The sequence below is a fragment of the Oncorhynchus clarkii genome, chromosome 21, assembly GCF_045791955.1.
Source record: "Oncorhynchus clarkii lewisi isolate Uvic-CL-2024 chromosome 21, UVic_Ocla_1.0, whole genome shotgun sequence".
NCBI lineage: Eukaryota > Metazoa > Chordata > Actinopteri > Salmoniformes > Salmonidae > Oncorhynchus > Oncorhynchus clarkii.
In genome coordinates this window covers 14,003,554-14,022,356 of record NC_092167.1, presented here as the reverse complement: position 1 = coordinate 14,022,356, position 18,803 = coordinate 14,003,554, and the positions used below count along the sequence as shown (strand labels likewise).

At 41.7% G+C, this 18,803-nt stretch overlaps 1 protein-coding gene across 5 annotated transcripts in view; it reads left to right on the top strand.

Moving 5' to 3' along the window:
* LOC139378617 (CUGBP Elav-like family member 2) overlaps window positions 1-9,103 on the top strand; it is an 83,515-nt gene extending 74,412 nt beyond the window's left edge. For 3 of the 5 annotated variants that reach the window (XM_071120941.1, XM_071120940.1, XM_071120938.1), the window contains 5 exons: window positions 2,497-2,604; window positions 5,991-6,170; window positions 6,550-6,693; window positions 6,845-7,016; window positions 8,890-9,103. In XM_071120941.1, the coding sequence (XP_070977042.1) occupies window positions 2,497-2,604; window positions 5,991-6,170; window positions 6,550-6,693; window positions 6,845-6,972 (560 nt within the window). In that variant the 3' untranslated portion in view covers window positions 6,973-7,016; window positions 8,890-9,103. The remainder of the gene's footprint in view (window positions 1-2,496; window positions 2,605-5,990; window positions 6,171-6,549; window positions 6,694-6,844; window positions 7,017-8,889) is intronic. The other 2 variants (XM_071120943.1, XM_071120942.1) reach the window with 1 other exon arrangement.
* The last annotated feature ends 9,700 nt before the right edge of the window (window positions 9,104-18,803 follow it).

Genomic DNA, 18,803 nt, shown 5'->3' with positions numbered 1-18,803 from the left:
ATTCTGCTCTCTCTCCCTCTGCTTTTCTCTTATTCTGCTCTCTCTCCCTCTGCTTTTCTCTTATTCTGCTCTCTCTCTCTCTGCTTTTCTCTTATTCTGCTCTCTCTCCCTCTGCTTTTCTCTTATTCTGCTCTCTCTCCCTCTGCTTTTCTATTATTCTGCTCTCTCTCCCTCTGCTTTTCTCTTATTCTGCTCTCTCTCCCTCTCTGCTTTTCTCTTATTCTGCTCTCTCTCCCTCTCTCTGCTTTTCTATTATTCTGCTCTCTCTCCCTCTGCTTTTCTATTATTCTGCTCTCTCTCCCTCTGCTTTTCTCTTATTCTGCTCTCTCTCTCTCTCTCCCTCTGCTTTTCTCTTATTCTGCTCTCTCTCTCTCTCTCTGCTCTCTCTCTCTCTGCTTTTCTCTTATTCTGCTCTCTCTCTCTCTCTCTGCTTTTCTCTTATTCTGCTCTCTCTCTCTCTCTCTGCTTTTCTCTTATTCTGCTCTCTCTCTCTCTGCTTTTCTCTTATTCTGCTCTCTCTCTCTCTCTCTCTCTCTGCTCTCTCTCTCTGCTTTTCTCTTATTCTGCTCTCTCTCTCTCTCTCTCTCTCTCTCTCTCTCTCTCTCTCTCTTTCTTTGCCCTCCTGTCTCTCTTTACTCATTTTACTCCATTCTCCATTTGTCCTCTCTCTCTCCCTCTTCACCATCTCTCTTGTCCTCTCTGCCTTGCTCCTCCAGTTCCCTGGTTGCTGTCTTTTCTGGAGTAGCCAAGTAACAGAGCGTGAATAAGAGCTTTGTTTAGTGTTACCCATCACCCTTTGCCTGTCCTGCTCCCTGCTTTCACCCAGCTGCTTAGCATAGGTTAAAATGTGAATTCTGCTCTCTCTCTCTCTCTCTCTCTCGCTCTCTCTCTCTCTCTCTCTCGCTCTCTCTCTCTCGTGTGTTCTGTGGATACTAGAGCTACATTATTAGTGCATGCTCAGACTCTGCTCAGTGCCAATGAAAGGCAACACTCTCCGTCAATGACATTTTGACTGAATATTAGTTTCAATTTGATAAAGACAGGCAATTTACCATTGAGAGACTGTCTTGCTTTTCATTTGTACTAAGTCTATTTTAAGATATCCAATCTTTCTGATGCAGTGTAAGCGTGACTTAGAGGGGTGTGTGGACATTATGTCTACTGGAATATGGACACTTTCTGGATAATCAAATAAACGACTGTCTGTGAGGGACAATTGTTATTCACCCACATTGTACTTAGGGACGATTCAGCACTTAGGCATGCTCTTGTCCCTAATGATCTGTTCTTTTGTATGTGTGTGTCACAATCATGTCTGTGTGTGTGTCACAATCATGTCTGTGTGTGTGTCACGATCGTGTCTGTGTGTGTGTCACGATCGTGTCTGTGTGTGTGTCACGATCGTGTCTGTGTGTATGTCACGATCGTGTCTGTGTGTATGTCACAATCGTGTCTGTGTGTGTGTGTCACGATCGTGTCTCTGTGTGTGTCACAATCGTGTCTCTGTGTGTGTCACAATCGTGTCTGTGTGTGTGTCACGATCATGTCTCTGTGCGTGTCACAATCGTGTCTGTGTGTGTGTCACGATCGTGTCTCTATGTGTCACAATCGTGTCTGTGTGTGTGTCACGATCGTGTTTGTGTGTGTGTCACGATCGTGTCTCTGTGTGTGTCACAATCATGTCTGTTTGTGTGTGTCACGATCGCGTCTGTGTGTGTGTGTCACGATCGCGTCTGTGTGTGTGTGTCACGATCGCGTCTGTGTGTGTGTGTCACAATCGTGTCTGTGTGTGTGTCACGATCGTGTTTGTGTGTGTGTCACGATCGTGTCTCTGTGTGTGTCACAATCATGTCTGTTTGTGTGTGTCACGATCGCGTCTGTGTGTGTGTGTCACGATCGCGTCTGTGTGTGTGCCTGTGTCTCCGTTCTAGGGCTAAATGAACCTTGTAAAAAAAACATGCCAAATGTTTGCTGAGATATATCTCTGTCATACCGTGGGATCCTGAACAGGAGTCTAGTGAAGGGTCTAGTTGGTTATCTGGCACTCTTGCTTGCGCTCTTGCCTGCCTGTCTGCCTGCTTTAGGTTTGGTCATTACACGACTGCCTCACGAAGAAACGACCGAGTCCCTCACCTTTTCATCGCTAAACACGCATCCACAACTACTGTGTTCATCCTGCTCTGCATTCACATGTGTGAGGGATCTTTATATGTACACTGTTACCTGGGAGCTACTCTCATTTCTCTAGGACACTCAGTGTTGAATGAGGGCAGAGAGATGTACTTCCTGCCTGTCACTCTCTCAGCTCCAGTTTGTCTGAGCAGGGAGGATGTTGTTGCTTATGTCACTAAAACGTCCAATTGGATGCCTACACTTCTCTAACGCGCGTGCTTGTCTTGCTCTTCCTTCCTCTTTCTCTCCCTCCCTCTCTTGCCCACTCCTTCCTCTCCTCCTCCTCCCCCTGGTATCCTCTCTTCCCGACAGCGGGCAACACAGCCAACTCATCGGGCATGAACTCTCTGACCTCTCTGGGCACTCTGCAGGGCCTGGCTGGCGCCACCATGGGTCTGAACAACATTAATGCACTAGCAGGTAGCGTCAACAGTGAGTATTCACCGACCATTGGCCGCTCACCACTCATCTCACCACCACCACCATCGCCATCACTCAGACACAGGGATACGCTGCTGTTGCAGAGGAACGTCATATCTAGAAACCACCTCCAGTCTGTGTTACAAACATGAATAATAATACTGGTAATGATCTATAGACGGTACTCTAAACACTATCAAATTACACCCAAGTCCCGGATCCAAACATCTGTCACTGTGACCCTCAAACTATGCCCGTGGTTGCCATGTGGCGTCCCTCTGTGCCCCCTCCCTGAGAAATCACCTGTTCAGCCTGGCTTTATGCTCCAGGCTGCACCCCCCCCCCCCCCCCCCCCCCTAACCCACCACATCCTCACAAAGACCACGGCTACCAATACATCCATCCATTTATTCATGAACCCATCCGCTTCCTGGTTGTGTCACACGGGGTGGTGCCTGTTGTAAGAGTGCTGCTGTTGATATTGTCGCTTCACGTCTGTGCGGGGGTCGTGTACATGTCGTGTGTAAGTAGAGGTTCATTTGTTCAACAACTAAAAAAGGAAAAACCTTTTAGTAGAGGTGGAGAAGAAAATATTCTGAAAATAACAAAGAATACGGAAGTGGCCTTAATCAGATGATTAGAGTCGTAGCAGGCCATGGCAGTGAGTTTCTCTGGCCACATTGAGTGTCTGTCCTGTCATGTCCTGCTACACCTCTGGGGGAAAGTCAAAGTGTGTCGCCTTAATCAGGGTTGTTATGACAGCAGAGATCCTGTAAAACCAGCCCATTCTCCACATATTCTCCCCTGACCTTGTCCTGCTTCTCCTACAGTTGCCATATCCACTTTATAAATCCCCCCTCCGCTCAAACACGATGAGAATGCCAGTTGCACATTAATCTTCTCCTCCCCTTTCCCCTCCTTCTTTCATTGAAGCACATCTAGGCTTTAATTGAATCGTAAAGGTCAACGGTGCAATTATTCCTGAATAAATGAGTGACCTATAATTTCCAGCGCCGTGGTCATCGTTTACCTCTCTGTCAGATGGTGGCGGGTGGCGGGTCATTTGGGAATATCGATCCCCTCAGACTGTTGCCCTGCTAGGCAGTGAAGCCACACTAACAAGTGTAGCTGTCCTTCTTTACCTTGCTGCTCGTCGTTACCTTCTAAATGGCCAAATAAGGACGGGGGCATGCCAGGGACGTGCTGTTTGATTGGTGTTTGGCACTGTTGGTCTGGGGTCTGATTGGTCTAACAGTAGTGAGGTGATTTCTCCTCTGTGTGGGTGGTGAAAACGTCAGAGAGCGATAGATTGAGCGACGCCATTGAGGAGATTGAGATATTGGATCTTGAGTACACTAGCGGGTTCTGAAGTGTGGATGTTAAACACATAAGTTAGGCCTTGAGTGTCTTGTGCGTGTCGTGCAGTGTGTGTGTGTGTGTGGGGGGGGGGGGGGGGGGGGGGGGGGGGCTAGGGATGTTGTCATGGTGATATTTCAGTGACTGGCTGCTTGTTTCTGCTGTGGTGTTCCAGTTTGCATGGGTCAGGCCAGGCTCTCCATTCACCTCTGTGTTATGTGTTTTAATGTATATTACGTGTAGAACAAGTGTATTATGCATGTGTGTGAGTGTGTGTGACAGATTAAATAAATATTTTGTGCATATAGTTACATATCCTGTACAAAATGTTTTGAAATGTGTTTTACATTGCGTATGTATGTATGTTGAGTGAATGAGTGCGTATGTATGCATGTACACTACTGTTCAAAAGTTTGGGGTCACTTAGAAATGTCCTTGTTTTTGAAAGAAGAGCACTTTTTTTGTCCATTCAAATAACATCAAATTGATCAGAAATACAGTGTCGACATTGTTAATCTTGTAAATGACTATTGTAGCTGGAAACAGCAGATTCTTTATGGAATATCTACATAGGCGTACAAAGGCCCATTATCATCAACCATCACTCTTGTGTTTCAATGGCACGTTGTGTTAGCTAATCCAAGTTTATCATTTTAAAAAGATAAATTGATCATTAGAAAATCATTTTGCAATTATGTTAGCACAGCTGAAAACTGTTGTCCTGATTAAAGAAGCAATAACACTGGCCTTTAGACTAGTTGAGTATCTGGAGCATCAGCATTTGTGGGTTTGATTTCAGGCTCAAAATGGCCAGAAACAAAGGACTTTCTTCTGAAACTCGTCATCTATTCTTGTTCTGAGAAATTAAGGCTATTCCATGCGAGAAATTGCCAAGAAATTGTAGATCTCGTAAACTGGCTCTAACCAGAATAGGAGGAGTGGGAGGCCCCGGTGCACAACTGAGCAAGAGGACAAGTACATTAGAGTGTCTAGTTTGAGAACCAGACGCCTCAAATCCTCAACTGGCAGCTTCATTAAATAACACTTGCAATACTTATGTCATGCAGTAAAATGCTAATTAATTACTTAAAAATCATACAATGTGATTTTCTGGATTTTTGTGTTAGATTCCGTCTCTCCTTTTTTTTTTTTTTTTTTTAATAATAATAAAATGTATTCCGTCTCTCACAGTTGAAGTGTACCTATGATAAAAATTACAGACCTCTACATGCTTTGTAAGTAGGAAAACCTGCGAAATCCGCAGTGTATCAAATACTTGTTCTCCCCACTGTATGTGGATATTCCATAAGAAATCTGCCGTTTCCAGCTACAGTAGTCATTTACAACATTAACAATGTCTACACTGTATTTCTGATCAATTTGATGTTATTTTAAATGGACAATTTTTTTTGATTTTCTTTCAAAAACAAGGACATTTCTAAGTGACCCCAAACGTTTGAACGGTAGTGTAAAGTAAGTGAGTGTGTATGTAGAGTGTGTATGTATGTTGAGTGAGTGTGTATGTATGTATACTGAGTGTGTGTGTGTGTGTGTGTGTGTGTGTGTGTGTGTGTGTGTGTGTGTGTGTGTGTGTGTGTGTTTTTGTGTGCGTGTGTGTGTGTGTGTGTTGAGTGATCGTGTGTGTGTGTGTTGAGTGATTGTGTGTGTGTTGAGTGATCGTGTGTGTGTTGAGTGAATGAGTGTGTACTGTATGTATAATGAGTGTGTGTGTGTGTGTGTGTGTTGAGTGAATGAGTGTGTACTGTATGTATAATGAGTGTGTACTGTATGTATAATAAGTGTGTGTGTGTGTGTGTTGAGTGAATGAGTGTGTACTGTATGTATAATGAGTGTGTACTGTATGTATAATGAGTGTGTACTGTATGTATAATGAGTGTGTACTGTATGTATAATGAGTGTGTACTGTATGTATAATAAGTGTGTGTGTGATTAAACACAACCTGCAGTGGAGCTCTAATGAGTAAGTGCACTCTTCTTTTTGTACTGTTGGGTTTTATGTAAAGTTGCTCAAATGCTCTCAGGTATGGCGGCCCTGAACGGAAGCCTGGGCGGCGCGGGGCTGACCAACGGCACGGCGGGCACCATGGACGCGCTCACACAGGCCTACTCAGGGATCCAGCAGTATGCAGCCACAGCCCTGCCCACCCTCTACAGCCAGTCCCTGCTGCAGCAGCAAGGTGCCGCCGGCAGCCAGAAAGAGGGTCAGTGGGCGTGGGGTGGAGCCAGGGGGCGGAGGGAAGGGAAAGGGGGAGGGAAGAGACAGGAGGGTGGAGGCGGTTCTGGAGAGTTGAGGGGGAAGAGAAGGAATCAAGCGGTGGAGTGTTGGGAGAGAGGTATGCACTCCCAATACAGCCAGAACCGACTGCAATAGTCAAACTGGCACAAGAAGCTTTCTAGTGAGATTACTAATGCAACAACGATACTAACCACGGGTAGCCAGAAAACAGGTTGGGCACTGAGGGTAGAGGGGAGAGCATAGTGGGATAAAGACGTATGCATTAACTCTCTATAATCTCTTCACTCTGTATGTCTCTGGGTTTAACCCTTACCCGCTACTGTCCCATGTCTCTCTCCTGTTAGGGCCTGAAGGTGCCAACCTGTTCATCTACCACCTGCCCCAGGAGTTTGGGGACCAGGACATCCTGCAGATGTTCATGCCTTTTGGAAACGTGGTCTCTGCCAAAGTCTTCATTGACAAACAGACAAACCTGAGCAAGTGCTTCGGTACATCCACCAGCACAAACACACTGAAAACACACAACACCTGTGTATGAATGACATGTTGTATTCCTGTTAGTGCACCCTCTCTCTCTCTCTAACTCGCTCTCCCTCTCTCTTCTCTTGTACCCGGTCCATTTCTTTCTCTGCCTCCCAGGCTTCGTCAGCTATGACAATCCCGTGTCGGCGCAGGCAGCCATCCAGGCCATGAATGGCTTCCAGATCGGCATGAAGAGGCTGAAGGTGCAGCTCAAGCGCTCCAAGAACGACAGCAAACCATACTGATCTTAGCACTAGGGCCTATCTGCTCCCATGTTACCACTGCTAGGGTAAGTCCCCATACGAGCCACGACCTCTACACAGGGACTGGGGGAGGGAAGTGGAGGGAGGGGGGAGACAACATTTGACCACCAGAGGGAGACACCACTTTCTCCTTGAGTTTTATTTGTTTCGTTTTTTTAGCTTTTGTGTTCAGCAGTATTATTTATTATTACTATTATAATTGTTTTGTATTATCTTTCACATGAATGCTTCCATTACCACCTTTATTTTGTACCACTTAAAAAAAAAAAGTAGCTATCATCGGTAGCTTTTTCAGTTGTAAAACATATTTAATTTTCTACGTGATTATTTATATACTGTTATGAGAAGAATTTCGTTACTCCAAAAACAGAGTAAGAAAAAAAACCAGAACCTATATGATTTCGTTTTTTCTCTTTGTGAACCTGAGGCCTGATAAAATGCTGAGATAAAGGGTTCATTTCTGACACACCACGCACCGATATGCACATGACCCTTGACCTCCTGGTGTTGGTTTCCCGGGCCAACCACCGCTGCTTCTCTGACCCCTGATGCCTGCTGACAGACACCATGGAACAAAGGGTTCAAAAACGAAACTTAGTGGCCTCTCACCTGTTAGTCAGTCAACGACAGCATCCCATATACTCCTCTAATTCATTATTATCAGGACTCCAGTCATTTTCATTTCTTAATGTGGAGAATGTTTATTTCACACTAAAACAATGTTAGCAAACTTATGATTTTCTGGGTCAGATCACATTGGTCTTTGTTGAAAGGGATATTGTGTAGAACATTTTTAAAGTAACATCCAGAATCTGATGAAGGCTATAAGATAAAACATGTATGGGTGGGAAGTTAACTGAAAATACTTGATGTTTCTTGAGAGATAAAAATAAGAAATTCAAAGTAGCGAAAGCCACAGGCCTGTACATTTTATTTGTAAAAAAAGCAGTTCTATTTTTATACAAAATTTTTACTGCCTCAGAAAAAAAATGATTTTATTTATTGCCTATCGTTAAGTTATTGGACTCCTACAAAGAACAGAATCCGTTAGAATAGAACCTTGTTGAGTGGTCTTCTGAAATTCGGAACTGTAGAATTCTCTAGAACAGAGCCAGGTTCACACCTCGCTCTGCCTCTGCTCCCTTCACTGTCACACACCTCTCTCTGTCTGTGCTCCCTTCACTGTCACACACCTCTCTCTGTCTGTGCTCCCTTCACTGTCACACACCTCTCTCTGTCTGTGCTCCCTTCACTGTCACACACCTCTCTCTGTCTGTGCTCCCTTCACTGTCACACACCTCTCTCTCTGTCTGTGCTCCCTTCACTGTCACACACCTCTCTCTGTCTGTGCTCCCTTCACTGTCACACCTCTCTCTGCCTGTGCTCCCTTCACTGTCACACACCTCCCTTCACTGTCACACACCTCTCTCTCTCTCTCTCTCTCTCTGTACTTCACCTGCCAAATTTCAACCTTTCCTTGCGTTTCGTTTTTTTGTTCACGTGTATGTTTCGTTCGTTTGTACTGTACAAAAACTTTTAAACAGTTTCTCCCAAATTACAATCCATCCTCCTTGCTCTCTAGAAGCATGTGGTACTGATGGATATAACTTTGGGTGCTCTGTGTATGAGTGTGTGATAGTGTGTTTGTCTGTTAGTTTGTCTGTTAGTATTAATCCAAATTGTAAATCATTTTTGTACAAAAAAAATGAAATAATGATAGATAAAAAAATTGCCAATTGTGTAGTGAGTGAGTGGTGTTGCCATTATGGCCTGGTGGTTTGCATTGTTGTTTTGTTGTTTGTTGTTGTTGTTCCCCTGATTTTAATGCTGTAGTAATGTGGTGCCCTGGCTCTCTGTCCTGTGTGTAACTCTCTCCTCTCCCCTGTTTTCTTCCTATAGAACCCATCTCCATGCCTGTTAGCTCATCGTTTGCCTAGCATGTCTCTGTGGCCTGGCGTCCAAAAACAAAATTATACAAAAAAGTCTCATCGTCCCGTCATTGTTTTCTGATGTCTTTTCTGAGCTCACCTGATCATAACCTGGTCTCCGCCTACTGACCTTTTGAACTTAGCTTGACCTTTTTTGGACTTTTTTTGCATGTGACCTCATGTTCTATTTTGGGGAGGTGGGGTGGATGGGGTACATTGTGGATGAAGGAGGGCGGGAGGGAGGAGGGGGGGGGGGAGCGAATCAATGTGAAGAAGTATAGCATCATTCATACAAAAAGACTGAACTCTTACAGACAAAAACAAAACGTTTCTTTTTAAAAACAGAAAAACCCCGTGGCAAAATGATTTCCCTTAGATTCATTTAGTTATGTTTAGTTTCCTTCTTTTATGTTGGGTTTCATTTTTTGCTCCTTTTTTCAGTTAAAGTAAACTTGAAAGTTCAGCACAGGGATTGGCATGCTGTCTTGTTTCTGGCTCCACTAGCAATATGAGGCCAGAAGCAGACACTGTCGGTGTCCATGAAAAATAGACAACTTCCAAACAGTTCTGAATAAAAACTGTCTGATCAATATTAGACTCTCTCAGAGCTCTGTAATTGTTTTTACATTTTTCAGGCAGTGTAAAGTTTTTTGATAAGGCCATTTTAAGTGGCTCTGTTTCTCATTAAAGTATATATAGAACCACTTTTTTCTAGAGTAGTTTAAGGTATTACAAAAATGTCAACAAAAAAAGACTTGCCCTGTTTGGGGGGAGAAATGCTACCTACGTGTCACCTTTTGCTGAACTGACTCACAGATAGACAATCCGTGGTTTAAATGCACATGATAAAGAAATGACCTATATTTTCTACTGTTTAAATTATAGAGCGAAAAAAAAAAGGAAAATGCCTGTAACCCGCGTTAACGTTGGTGCTTCTTGTGAGTTTAGTTTTGGTTTCATTACAAGTCTAACGGTCTTAAGTGTCTCATGTTTTAAAAGAGAAGACTAAAAAAAAAATCTGTTTACTTGAACAATAGACAAAGCCTTTCATATGAATACTATTATAATTGTTTTGTCTTTTTTTTTTAAGCAGTCCCGATTTGCTAAATTTCTTGTTGGGTAAATTAGCTATATAAAATTCCTAAAAAATATATATATATATGAATATATAAATATATATATATAACATGTCGGCTTGTGAAGCATCAATGTTAATATCATTTTATTTCTATCGTGGGAAACAATATTTAGATGTGTTTTGTTGTTCATTATAATGTGATTTTCTTTTCTTATAAAGAAAAAAAAGAGGTCGGTGGAGTTTAGTGCCAAAACTTGAAGGTACATCCTGTCTATAGCGCGTCAGTGTATTTCTTGTCAAATTATTTGATAACATGGGTATTTTATTAAGTGTTTTGTATGGATCCCTCATATGTAAAAATATAGATTTAAAAAAGAGTTTGTTAACTTGCTATTCTGTGGTCTTGTTGCCTGAAACTGTTCATGTTTTGCTTTTCTATGTAAAGATGTAAAAAGTGCCCATGTGTCATATATATATATATATATACACACACACTCACACTAGCACGTGTACACACACACACACATACACACACACACACACACGCAGACCTCACAGTTGACTTTACTTTGTTGTTGTGTATGAGAGCCCCTGAGTGTGAGAGCCTCTACAGTCCAGTTTCCATGTTCCTGCCCACCAGTCTTTACATTGCTGTTCACACGCTCTCTCTATCAACATGTCACTCACACACACAGTTCTCACATGAGCCATTATACAGAAAATTCTGCAAAGCCTTATCACAAGCCCTTACATGAACACTCACACTCACATTCTCTCCAAACACTCTCGCTTCATCCTTTCGCTTTGACAAATGTCAAGCCTTATTTTAAGCTTCGTCTCTCTCATTATAAACTAAATCAAGGGCAAGTGTTTAGTTGAAGTTGCTACAGACTGGGAAGGGGCATCGTTATTTGCTGGTCATGTATGTGTCACCTCAAACAACATGAATGCGTTGCTTACATGAGGTAAGTGAAGGGCAAGACTTTCCCACACAAGCCTCAAACCCTCCCCAGATCCAGATAAAACAACGTTGATAGTACAGAATGATTTTCAGCTGTTTGGTGTTGTTGTTTCTTCAGTTGACAGTTTCATATGGACATGTACCAGTATTGGTAATTACACCATTATTACAAAAATATGTTTGCCCTGTTGTAAATGTTGTGTAATGTAGTGTAACTGGCCAAAACAGTGTTGAGATGCCAAAGTATTACGTCAAGATTCTCATAGTCAATCCGTTTACATGACACAATGCTGTCTGTCCGTCAGTCTCAGTATTCTGTAAAACTGCCCCGATTCCCTTCCCTGGAAACCAAGTTTACGGTCTGCAAAACGCAGCACTATTTTATACAAAAACTCACCAGTCGCCTTAACCAGGGAGTGTTGTATCGAAAGACTTGTCTAATCGGATCTAAACATCTGTATGTAAGTAGGTGGTGTTTGCCAAGTCTAAGTGTACTGTGTTGTACTGTACCTCCAGCTTCTCCAACTCTGGGTAAGCGTGTCACCATTTTGTCCCACAACGCAGAGTAGAGAGGCAAAATGGCCACCTTCTTATTTAGTGTGGCTCTCAAACTGACAACCAAGGAAAATAAAACAGTTTGTTGTTATCCGTTTCATCGTCTTTTTACAGAATAACAAGGTTTATTTGAAATACCGAGCCAAATGGAGGAGGGTTCGTAAAGTGCAGACAGGGGAAATAAAACTAGAGACAGCAAAACAACAGTCTCAGCCAAGAGGCCAAACTTCAGTTGAGTCCATAGCATATCAAATTGACATTTCCTAAAGCAGTAATGAGTCATTTTTATTTATTTGACCTTTATTTAACTAGGCAAGTCAGTTAAGAACAAATTCTTATTTTCAATGACGGCCAAGGAACAACTGCCTTGTTCAGGCAGTTTGTACCTTGTCAGCTCGGGGGTTTGAACTTGCAACCTTTCGGTTACTAGCCCAACGCTCTAACCACTACCCTGCCGCCCCAAATGCCATAAAAACAGCTCTAACTACCTGCACAAAAGTAATCAGGATTGTCAATATGTCATACGACACATATATCAGTGTTAATAGATCATTTTGTCATTAACGTGAGCTGATCGTAGTCTCCTTATAAGACAGCTGCCCTATTAGGCCTCAGACCCTTCAGGAATCCTATCTGTGAGGAACATCTTTGCACTCTAAATACATTAGGTAACATAAACAGACAACAGAGTTACATCAACTCACGGTGCAGCATAATGAGTTGCAGGCGTAGAGGCTTTGGTTTTCGGGTTCCACCCTTAGCCAACTACTTATACTTTGGGAGATGGTAATGTATGGACATGTGTGTGTTTTTACAAAACTTAAGCATCCCCCAATTCCCAAATCTCTCACTCACACATACACACACACCACGGGTTGGCACAGTGTAGTCTGATTGAAGTTGCAGTCTGTTAGATGTTTCTGAAAAAGCACAAGAGTGTCCTCCGCAGACAGACCGTTAGACAGGAATGTCTGTTGAGTGCCTCACATCTCAGGGGCTGTCATCACCGATGCTTGTTGTAATCTTTCAATCTTGTCACTGTTCCGTTCTCTGTTCTCTTTCTTTCTTAATTATCTAAAGTGCTATTTATCAAACAATTACATTTTAAAGGAAAAAAACAACTTGTAGTTTCTTTGCATTTTGGCATATTATGTCTAGTTTTGGGGGGGGAATGTTTGTTTTCTCTCTCTTTCTGTGCCGTAAAGAGCTTGTTGTCTGTAGATTAATATCATTTTGTTTGATTCTAAAGGATTTCAATAGTTTTAAGTATTGTCTTGAGAGAAGCCAAAGTCAGTGCATTTCAGTGGATTCTGTAAGCGTGATGTATGTTTGTTTGACAACACTTCGAAATCTGTCATTGGATGGGATTGGAAAAGTACAAAAAATGCAGGCTTTCCTATTTCTACAAATGATTGTACTTATGCATTTTGTACCAGTGAAACTTTTTATACTGGAGATTAAAGGAAACAAAAAAACCTATTAGAAAAACAAACCTGTCTGGCCTCATGATGTGGCCTGACCTTTGTTGACTGGTTCCCCGAGTATGATTTATAGCTGGCATCAAGAACGTTGTCTTTTAATATACGATTTTCTAGAAGAACTTTGGCTTGGTTTCTTTAATTAATTAACTCCTTAATTTTCCTTACTTCGGTGTTGTTATTTTCGCAAAGAGGGGTTAGGCGAGTGTTGGTTTCTTTTTGGCTTATACATGGTTATAGCCGTTTTGTCTATACAAAACAAAAAAACGGTAAGTTTCATTTAACTTCTGTATTGTGACGTCTACATGATAAGACAATTAGGAATATAAATATTTAGTCACCTTCAGTGGATTAATGTATTAGTTTAATTAAAAGATAAACTAATTAGAGGTTTTTGCTTTTAACTGTTGAGATGTTTCTGGTTTCTCTGTCCCCGGTGAACTAACTGTGTAGCTGAAGCAGTCCGAATTATTTTTGTAAACGTATGTTCTTGTGTGATGCAGTTACTTGCTTCTGTCTCCGATATTAAACCATTTTTCCTAATACTCGTCTCTGTGTGTGTGTTGTTGTTGTTGTTGTTGTTGTTGTCGTGTTCCAGTGGCTGTCTGATGTCGTAATGTTTCACACAACCCCACGTTTCACATCTCTATCTCTCCTCTTCTGTCTCTCTCTCTCCTTTTCTCTCTCTATCTCTCCTTTTCTTTCTCAATCTCTCCTTTTCCTCTCTGGTGTTTGTTCCTTGTTTTACACATAGTACAGTTGATTTCATCCCCAGGTGACAACTCACTATGGTGTCCTCAGTAAACATGGTACATATACATCAAGGTGTGTCTATGTATATTACTTGGTAGCCCAAGATGATGTGACAGTTCATCACCTTTCGGAAAAAATTAATTTGTCAATCAAATTTGTACAACAAAATTCTATGGTGCCCATGATAATGAAAAACATTTCAACAAGAAATAGCATGACAGGATTTTGTGAGTTGTAGGAACACAAAACTGTTATCTGACCTCATCTCTCTCACAACAATTGAATTCTCATAAATCGAGCTCTGTGCCTACCGGCCTTGCGTCATCCTCCAACGTGTCTCTGCCTGACTACCTAATTGGCCGGAAGGTTTCAAAAGAGGGCAGGTCTTTCTGCTGTCCCTGATTAGGAAACGGCTGCTATTGGCCAATGTGAGGGTTCCCTCATCAGGGATTGGCCTGTGCTGTACACTGTTCTGGGCATGGTCTGTCTACTATGTCTGTGTCCAACTCCACTTCTGTACCGTGTCACTACTGCATCTCCTAATATGTAGAGAAATAGGAAAGGAAAGAGTCAAAGCTACACCCTTTAAACATAGATTCCCTATCAATTTGACCAATGACAATGTATCCAATTACAGAATGGTGTGTGTACTTTTATAGAAGGATCTCACACCATGTGTGTCCTGCTACATTTACAGGACCCTTCATTTCTACGCCTCACAACAATTTTGATCTATAAAAATGAGGTCTGGCTGGTGCTGGAGGCAAACAACTGCAACGATTCAGGCTTTTTTTTTTGCGTCAAGGGATATATTTTTTTCTTTCATCAGTGCAATACTCAACCAAGCCTATTATGAAATATTGTTTGGTTTTTAGGGAGGACCTACAATAAAACTCATAGCGTGAGGATCATAACCGTAGGTAGATTACTATTATCATAATCTCACCTAGAATTTCAGGAAGAGGATCTGTTTTTTTTCTCTCTCTCATGTGGTTATCCATTTTCCGTTCGACAATCCAAAGCCAAAGGAGGTGGGGAAAAGGTCTTTAAAAAAAACACATTTAATGCTTTATCTGTCTGACAGAAAAAGGGGACGCAAGGAAAATTCCTCCAATTCTGCCATGTCAAGTTGACGACATTATGAAAGGGCGTAACTGTGGGGTTCTTATTTCCCAATTTACACACGCTCAACCTGGTAAATATCCAAACCTTCACTGAGTAGACAAAACATTAGGAACACCTGCTCTTTCCATGACACTGACCAGGTGAATCCAGTGTTTCACGCTCAACCGTTTCATGTGTGTATCAAGAAGCATTGGAGTCAACATTGGCAAGCATCCTTCAACATTGGCCAGCATCCTTCAACATTGGCAAGCATCCTTCAACATTGGCAAGCATCCTTCAACATTGGCAAGCACGCTTTTGACACTTTGCAGAGTCCATTTCCTGACAAATAGGGGGAGACGGGTGAAACTCAATAATAGAACTGTGTTTTCACCGGAATTGAGTTTCGCAACCAGGACTGCTGAAGCAACTCTACCATCGCATCACCTGCTATCAACAAGGGCCAGTCAGGTAGGTGCACACTCACTATGACCTCTGACCTCACCTGGAGAATACAGCCACATGTCAGGTAAGATCCTCCAACACATAACATCTAAGTAACATGGAAAAGTACTACGTCTAACCAGGTAATCCGCATCACTAAAACTCAAATCAGTCAATCAAACATCAGACTATGCTAATTTCTTCATGACACATGCCGTCAGGGTCACTTGTTTAAAAAAACGAGTATTCAGGCAAGGTACTGTCAAGATAGCAGTAGACACTAGCAAGACTGTTTGAAGGGGTTTTCATAGACTAATAGTAGTGAAATAGTAGGGCACTGACAGTTACAAATGATATACAAGTAATACACTGCACTATGTTTATACAATAGAATAGTCTGAGAGAGAACTGTCAGACACAGCAGTGTTTACATCACCGCTACACAGAACCTCTCCATAATTCAAATGTTCAGACACCCTACAGGGATACCGGCACAGCACACACTTCCAACACAACACTGCCACACTCTCCCTCTACCAGACTCCCTATGGGGACAGTAAAAACACTTCCTTCTGTAACTGGGATGTGCACTTTCCAGACACTTCTACAGAGGAAAAGGAAGAGAGAGAGGGAGAGAAAGAGAACAGGAGACGGGAAAGTGAGAGGGAGTCAGAACATGAGATTGGGAAAGTGAGAGGGAGAGAGAACATGAGATTGGGAAAGTGAGAGGGAGAGAGAACATGAGATTGGGAAAGTGAGAGGGAGAGAGAACATGAGATTGGGAAAGTGAGAGGGAGAGTAAATATACACTGAACAAAAATATAAACGCAACATGTAACAATTTCAAAGATTTTACTGAGTTACAGTTCATAGGAAATTGTATTTGACACATGCGCAGAATACAACAGGTGTAAACCTTACCATGAAATGCTTACTTACGAGCTTTTAACCAACAATGCAGTTCAAGAAATAGAGTTGAGAAAAGTTCAAAAAGTAACACAAGAATATTACATATTAATAACAAGGGTATATACTGGCATGCATAGATATACATACTATGCATGCCAGTCTTTCTTGGATAAGAGTTCAGGAGAGGCTGACTGCATCACTTCTTCGCTTTATAAGAAACATTAATGTGTTAAATCCCAAATTGTTTGCATAGTCAACTTACACACAGCTCTGACACACATACTTATCCCACCAGACATGCCACCGGGGGTCTTTTCATAGTCCCCAAATCCAGAACAAATTCAAGAAAGCGTACAGTATTATATAGAGCCCTTATTGCATGGAATTTCCTTCCATCACATATTGCTCAAATAAACGGCAAACCTGGTTTCAAAAAATAGATTAAGCAACACCTCGCGGCACAACGCCTCTCCCCTATTTGACCTAGATAGTTTGTGTGTATGCATTGATATGTAGGCTACGTGTGCCTTTTTAAAAATGTACTGTATGTAGTTTTGTCCTTGAGCTGTTCTTGTCTAATAATGTTCTGTATTATGTCATTCTGTATTATGTTTCATGTTTTGTGTGGACCTCAGGAAGAGTAGCTGCTGCTTTAGCAACAGCTAATGGGGATCCTAATAAAATACCAAAAATACCAAAATATACAGGGGATTGGTTAGGAGCCCGTAAAAATTGTAGCCATCCAAAATGGCAGCCCATTTCAAGCTTATCTTTCTAAAAACAAACTATGTATTTCAGAAAATTCAGGCAAGTTAGCTGGCTAACTCCTTGATCTTGCGTTGTAGCAGGTTCACAACATTCACTGGGGACACACATTCTGAAAATGCATTTTTGTACCCCCCAGTTTTATCATTGGAATGTGATACAAAACAACATAACGGTGTGGTTTGTGACCATGCGGATGCCTCTGGGCGGTTGGGTAGGCTGTTAGGAGTGTTTATTCGACTTGATTTAGGACCATGCGGACACCACAAAGCGGGCTGACAGGCTGTGTGAAGGCAAAGCTTCTGGAAGGCTGGCTGGGCCAGCATGGGATAGTTGAGCATAGTTCAGCGTACGCGTTACGGTCTTTCACCGAGTTGTAAAAATATCAGAAACTAGTTCATCTTTAGGTAACTGCTAACTAGTGTTTATTCACAGTGCTGATCTATAATTGTAACTGACATGTAACGTTAGCTAATGTTTCATCCCCTCTCGAGTAGCTTCCACAGACAGGTCAGCTCTAGCTTCTAGTTAGATAGCGATAAGAGGCTGCTAGTATTACTATCTAACAGCAGTTGTTTGTACGGACATGTTTTGTAGCCTTTGTTTTGTCACATTTCAGGAGTAAATTAACTTGGCAAGCTTTCGCCAGTTGATGTCCCGTTAGAGAAAGAGCTGGCCAAAAGTTGGTTTACATTACAGTGGCGACCCGTCATTCAGGGCAGGTGGGGCACCATTCTAGAAAAATAATTATATATATATATATATATATATATATATATATACATACAGTGCCAGTCAAAAGTTTGGACACACCTACTCATTCAAGGGTTTTTCTTTATTTTTTATATTTTACAAGGCAAAGGGTGGCTACTTTGAAGAATCTCAAATATAAAATATATTTTGATTTGTTTAACACTTTTTTGATTACTACATGATTCCATATGTGTTATTTCATAGTTGTGATGTCTTCACTATTATTCTACAATGTAGAAAATAGTAAAAATAAAGATAATGTCACGTTCGTCGTAAAGGGGAGACCAAAGCGCAGCGTGATTCAAATAAATTATTATTTTATTGAAGGAAGAACACGAAGAACAGTTAAACAAAAACAACGTGACTCTATGACCAACGAGTGCAGCCACAGGCAACTTCACATAGACAATAACCCACGAAATACCCAAAGAAGATGGCTGCCTAAATATGGTTCCCAATCAGAGACAAAGATAAACACCTGCCTCTAATTGAGAACCAATCTAGGCAACCATAGACCTACATAAACACCTAGATGGAAACAACCCCATAAATCTACAAAACCCCTAGACAGTACAAAACCCCTAGATGAGACAAAAACACACATACCACCCTCGTCACACCCTGACCTAACCAAAATATATTTTTTAAAAACAAAGAATACTCCGGTCAGAGCGTGACAGATAACCCTTTGAATGAGTAGGTGTGTCCAAACATTTGACTGGTACTGTATATTTACCCCAAAAATATATGGGAGATTGGAAATGATGCAGACAATTACATTGGAAGCCACAATCTATCTGCAATATTAAATCTGATCTACCCATACATTTTTTTAAATAATATTATATATATTTTTATTTATTAATATGTCCCCCCCACTTCTAAAACCAAACTTTTGCCCCTATGTTGTAGTGTACCCCTTAGGAGATGGGAAAGTGAGAGAGAACAGGCAATAGGAAAGTGAGGGAGAGTGAGTACAGGAGATATGAAAGTGAGGGAGAGTGAGTACAGGAGATGGGAGAGTGAATACAGGAGATAGGAAAGAAGTGGTGTAAAGTACTTAAGTAAAAATACTTTAAAGTACT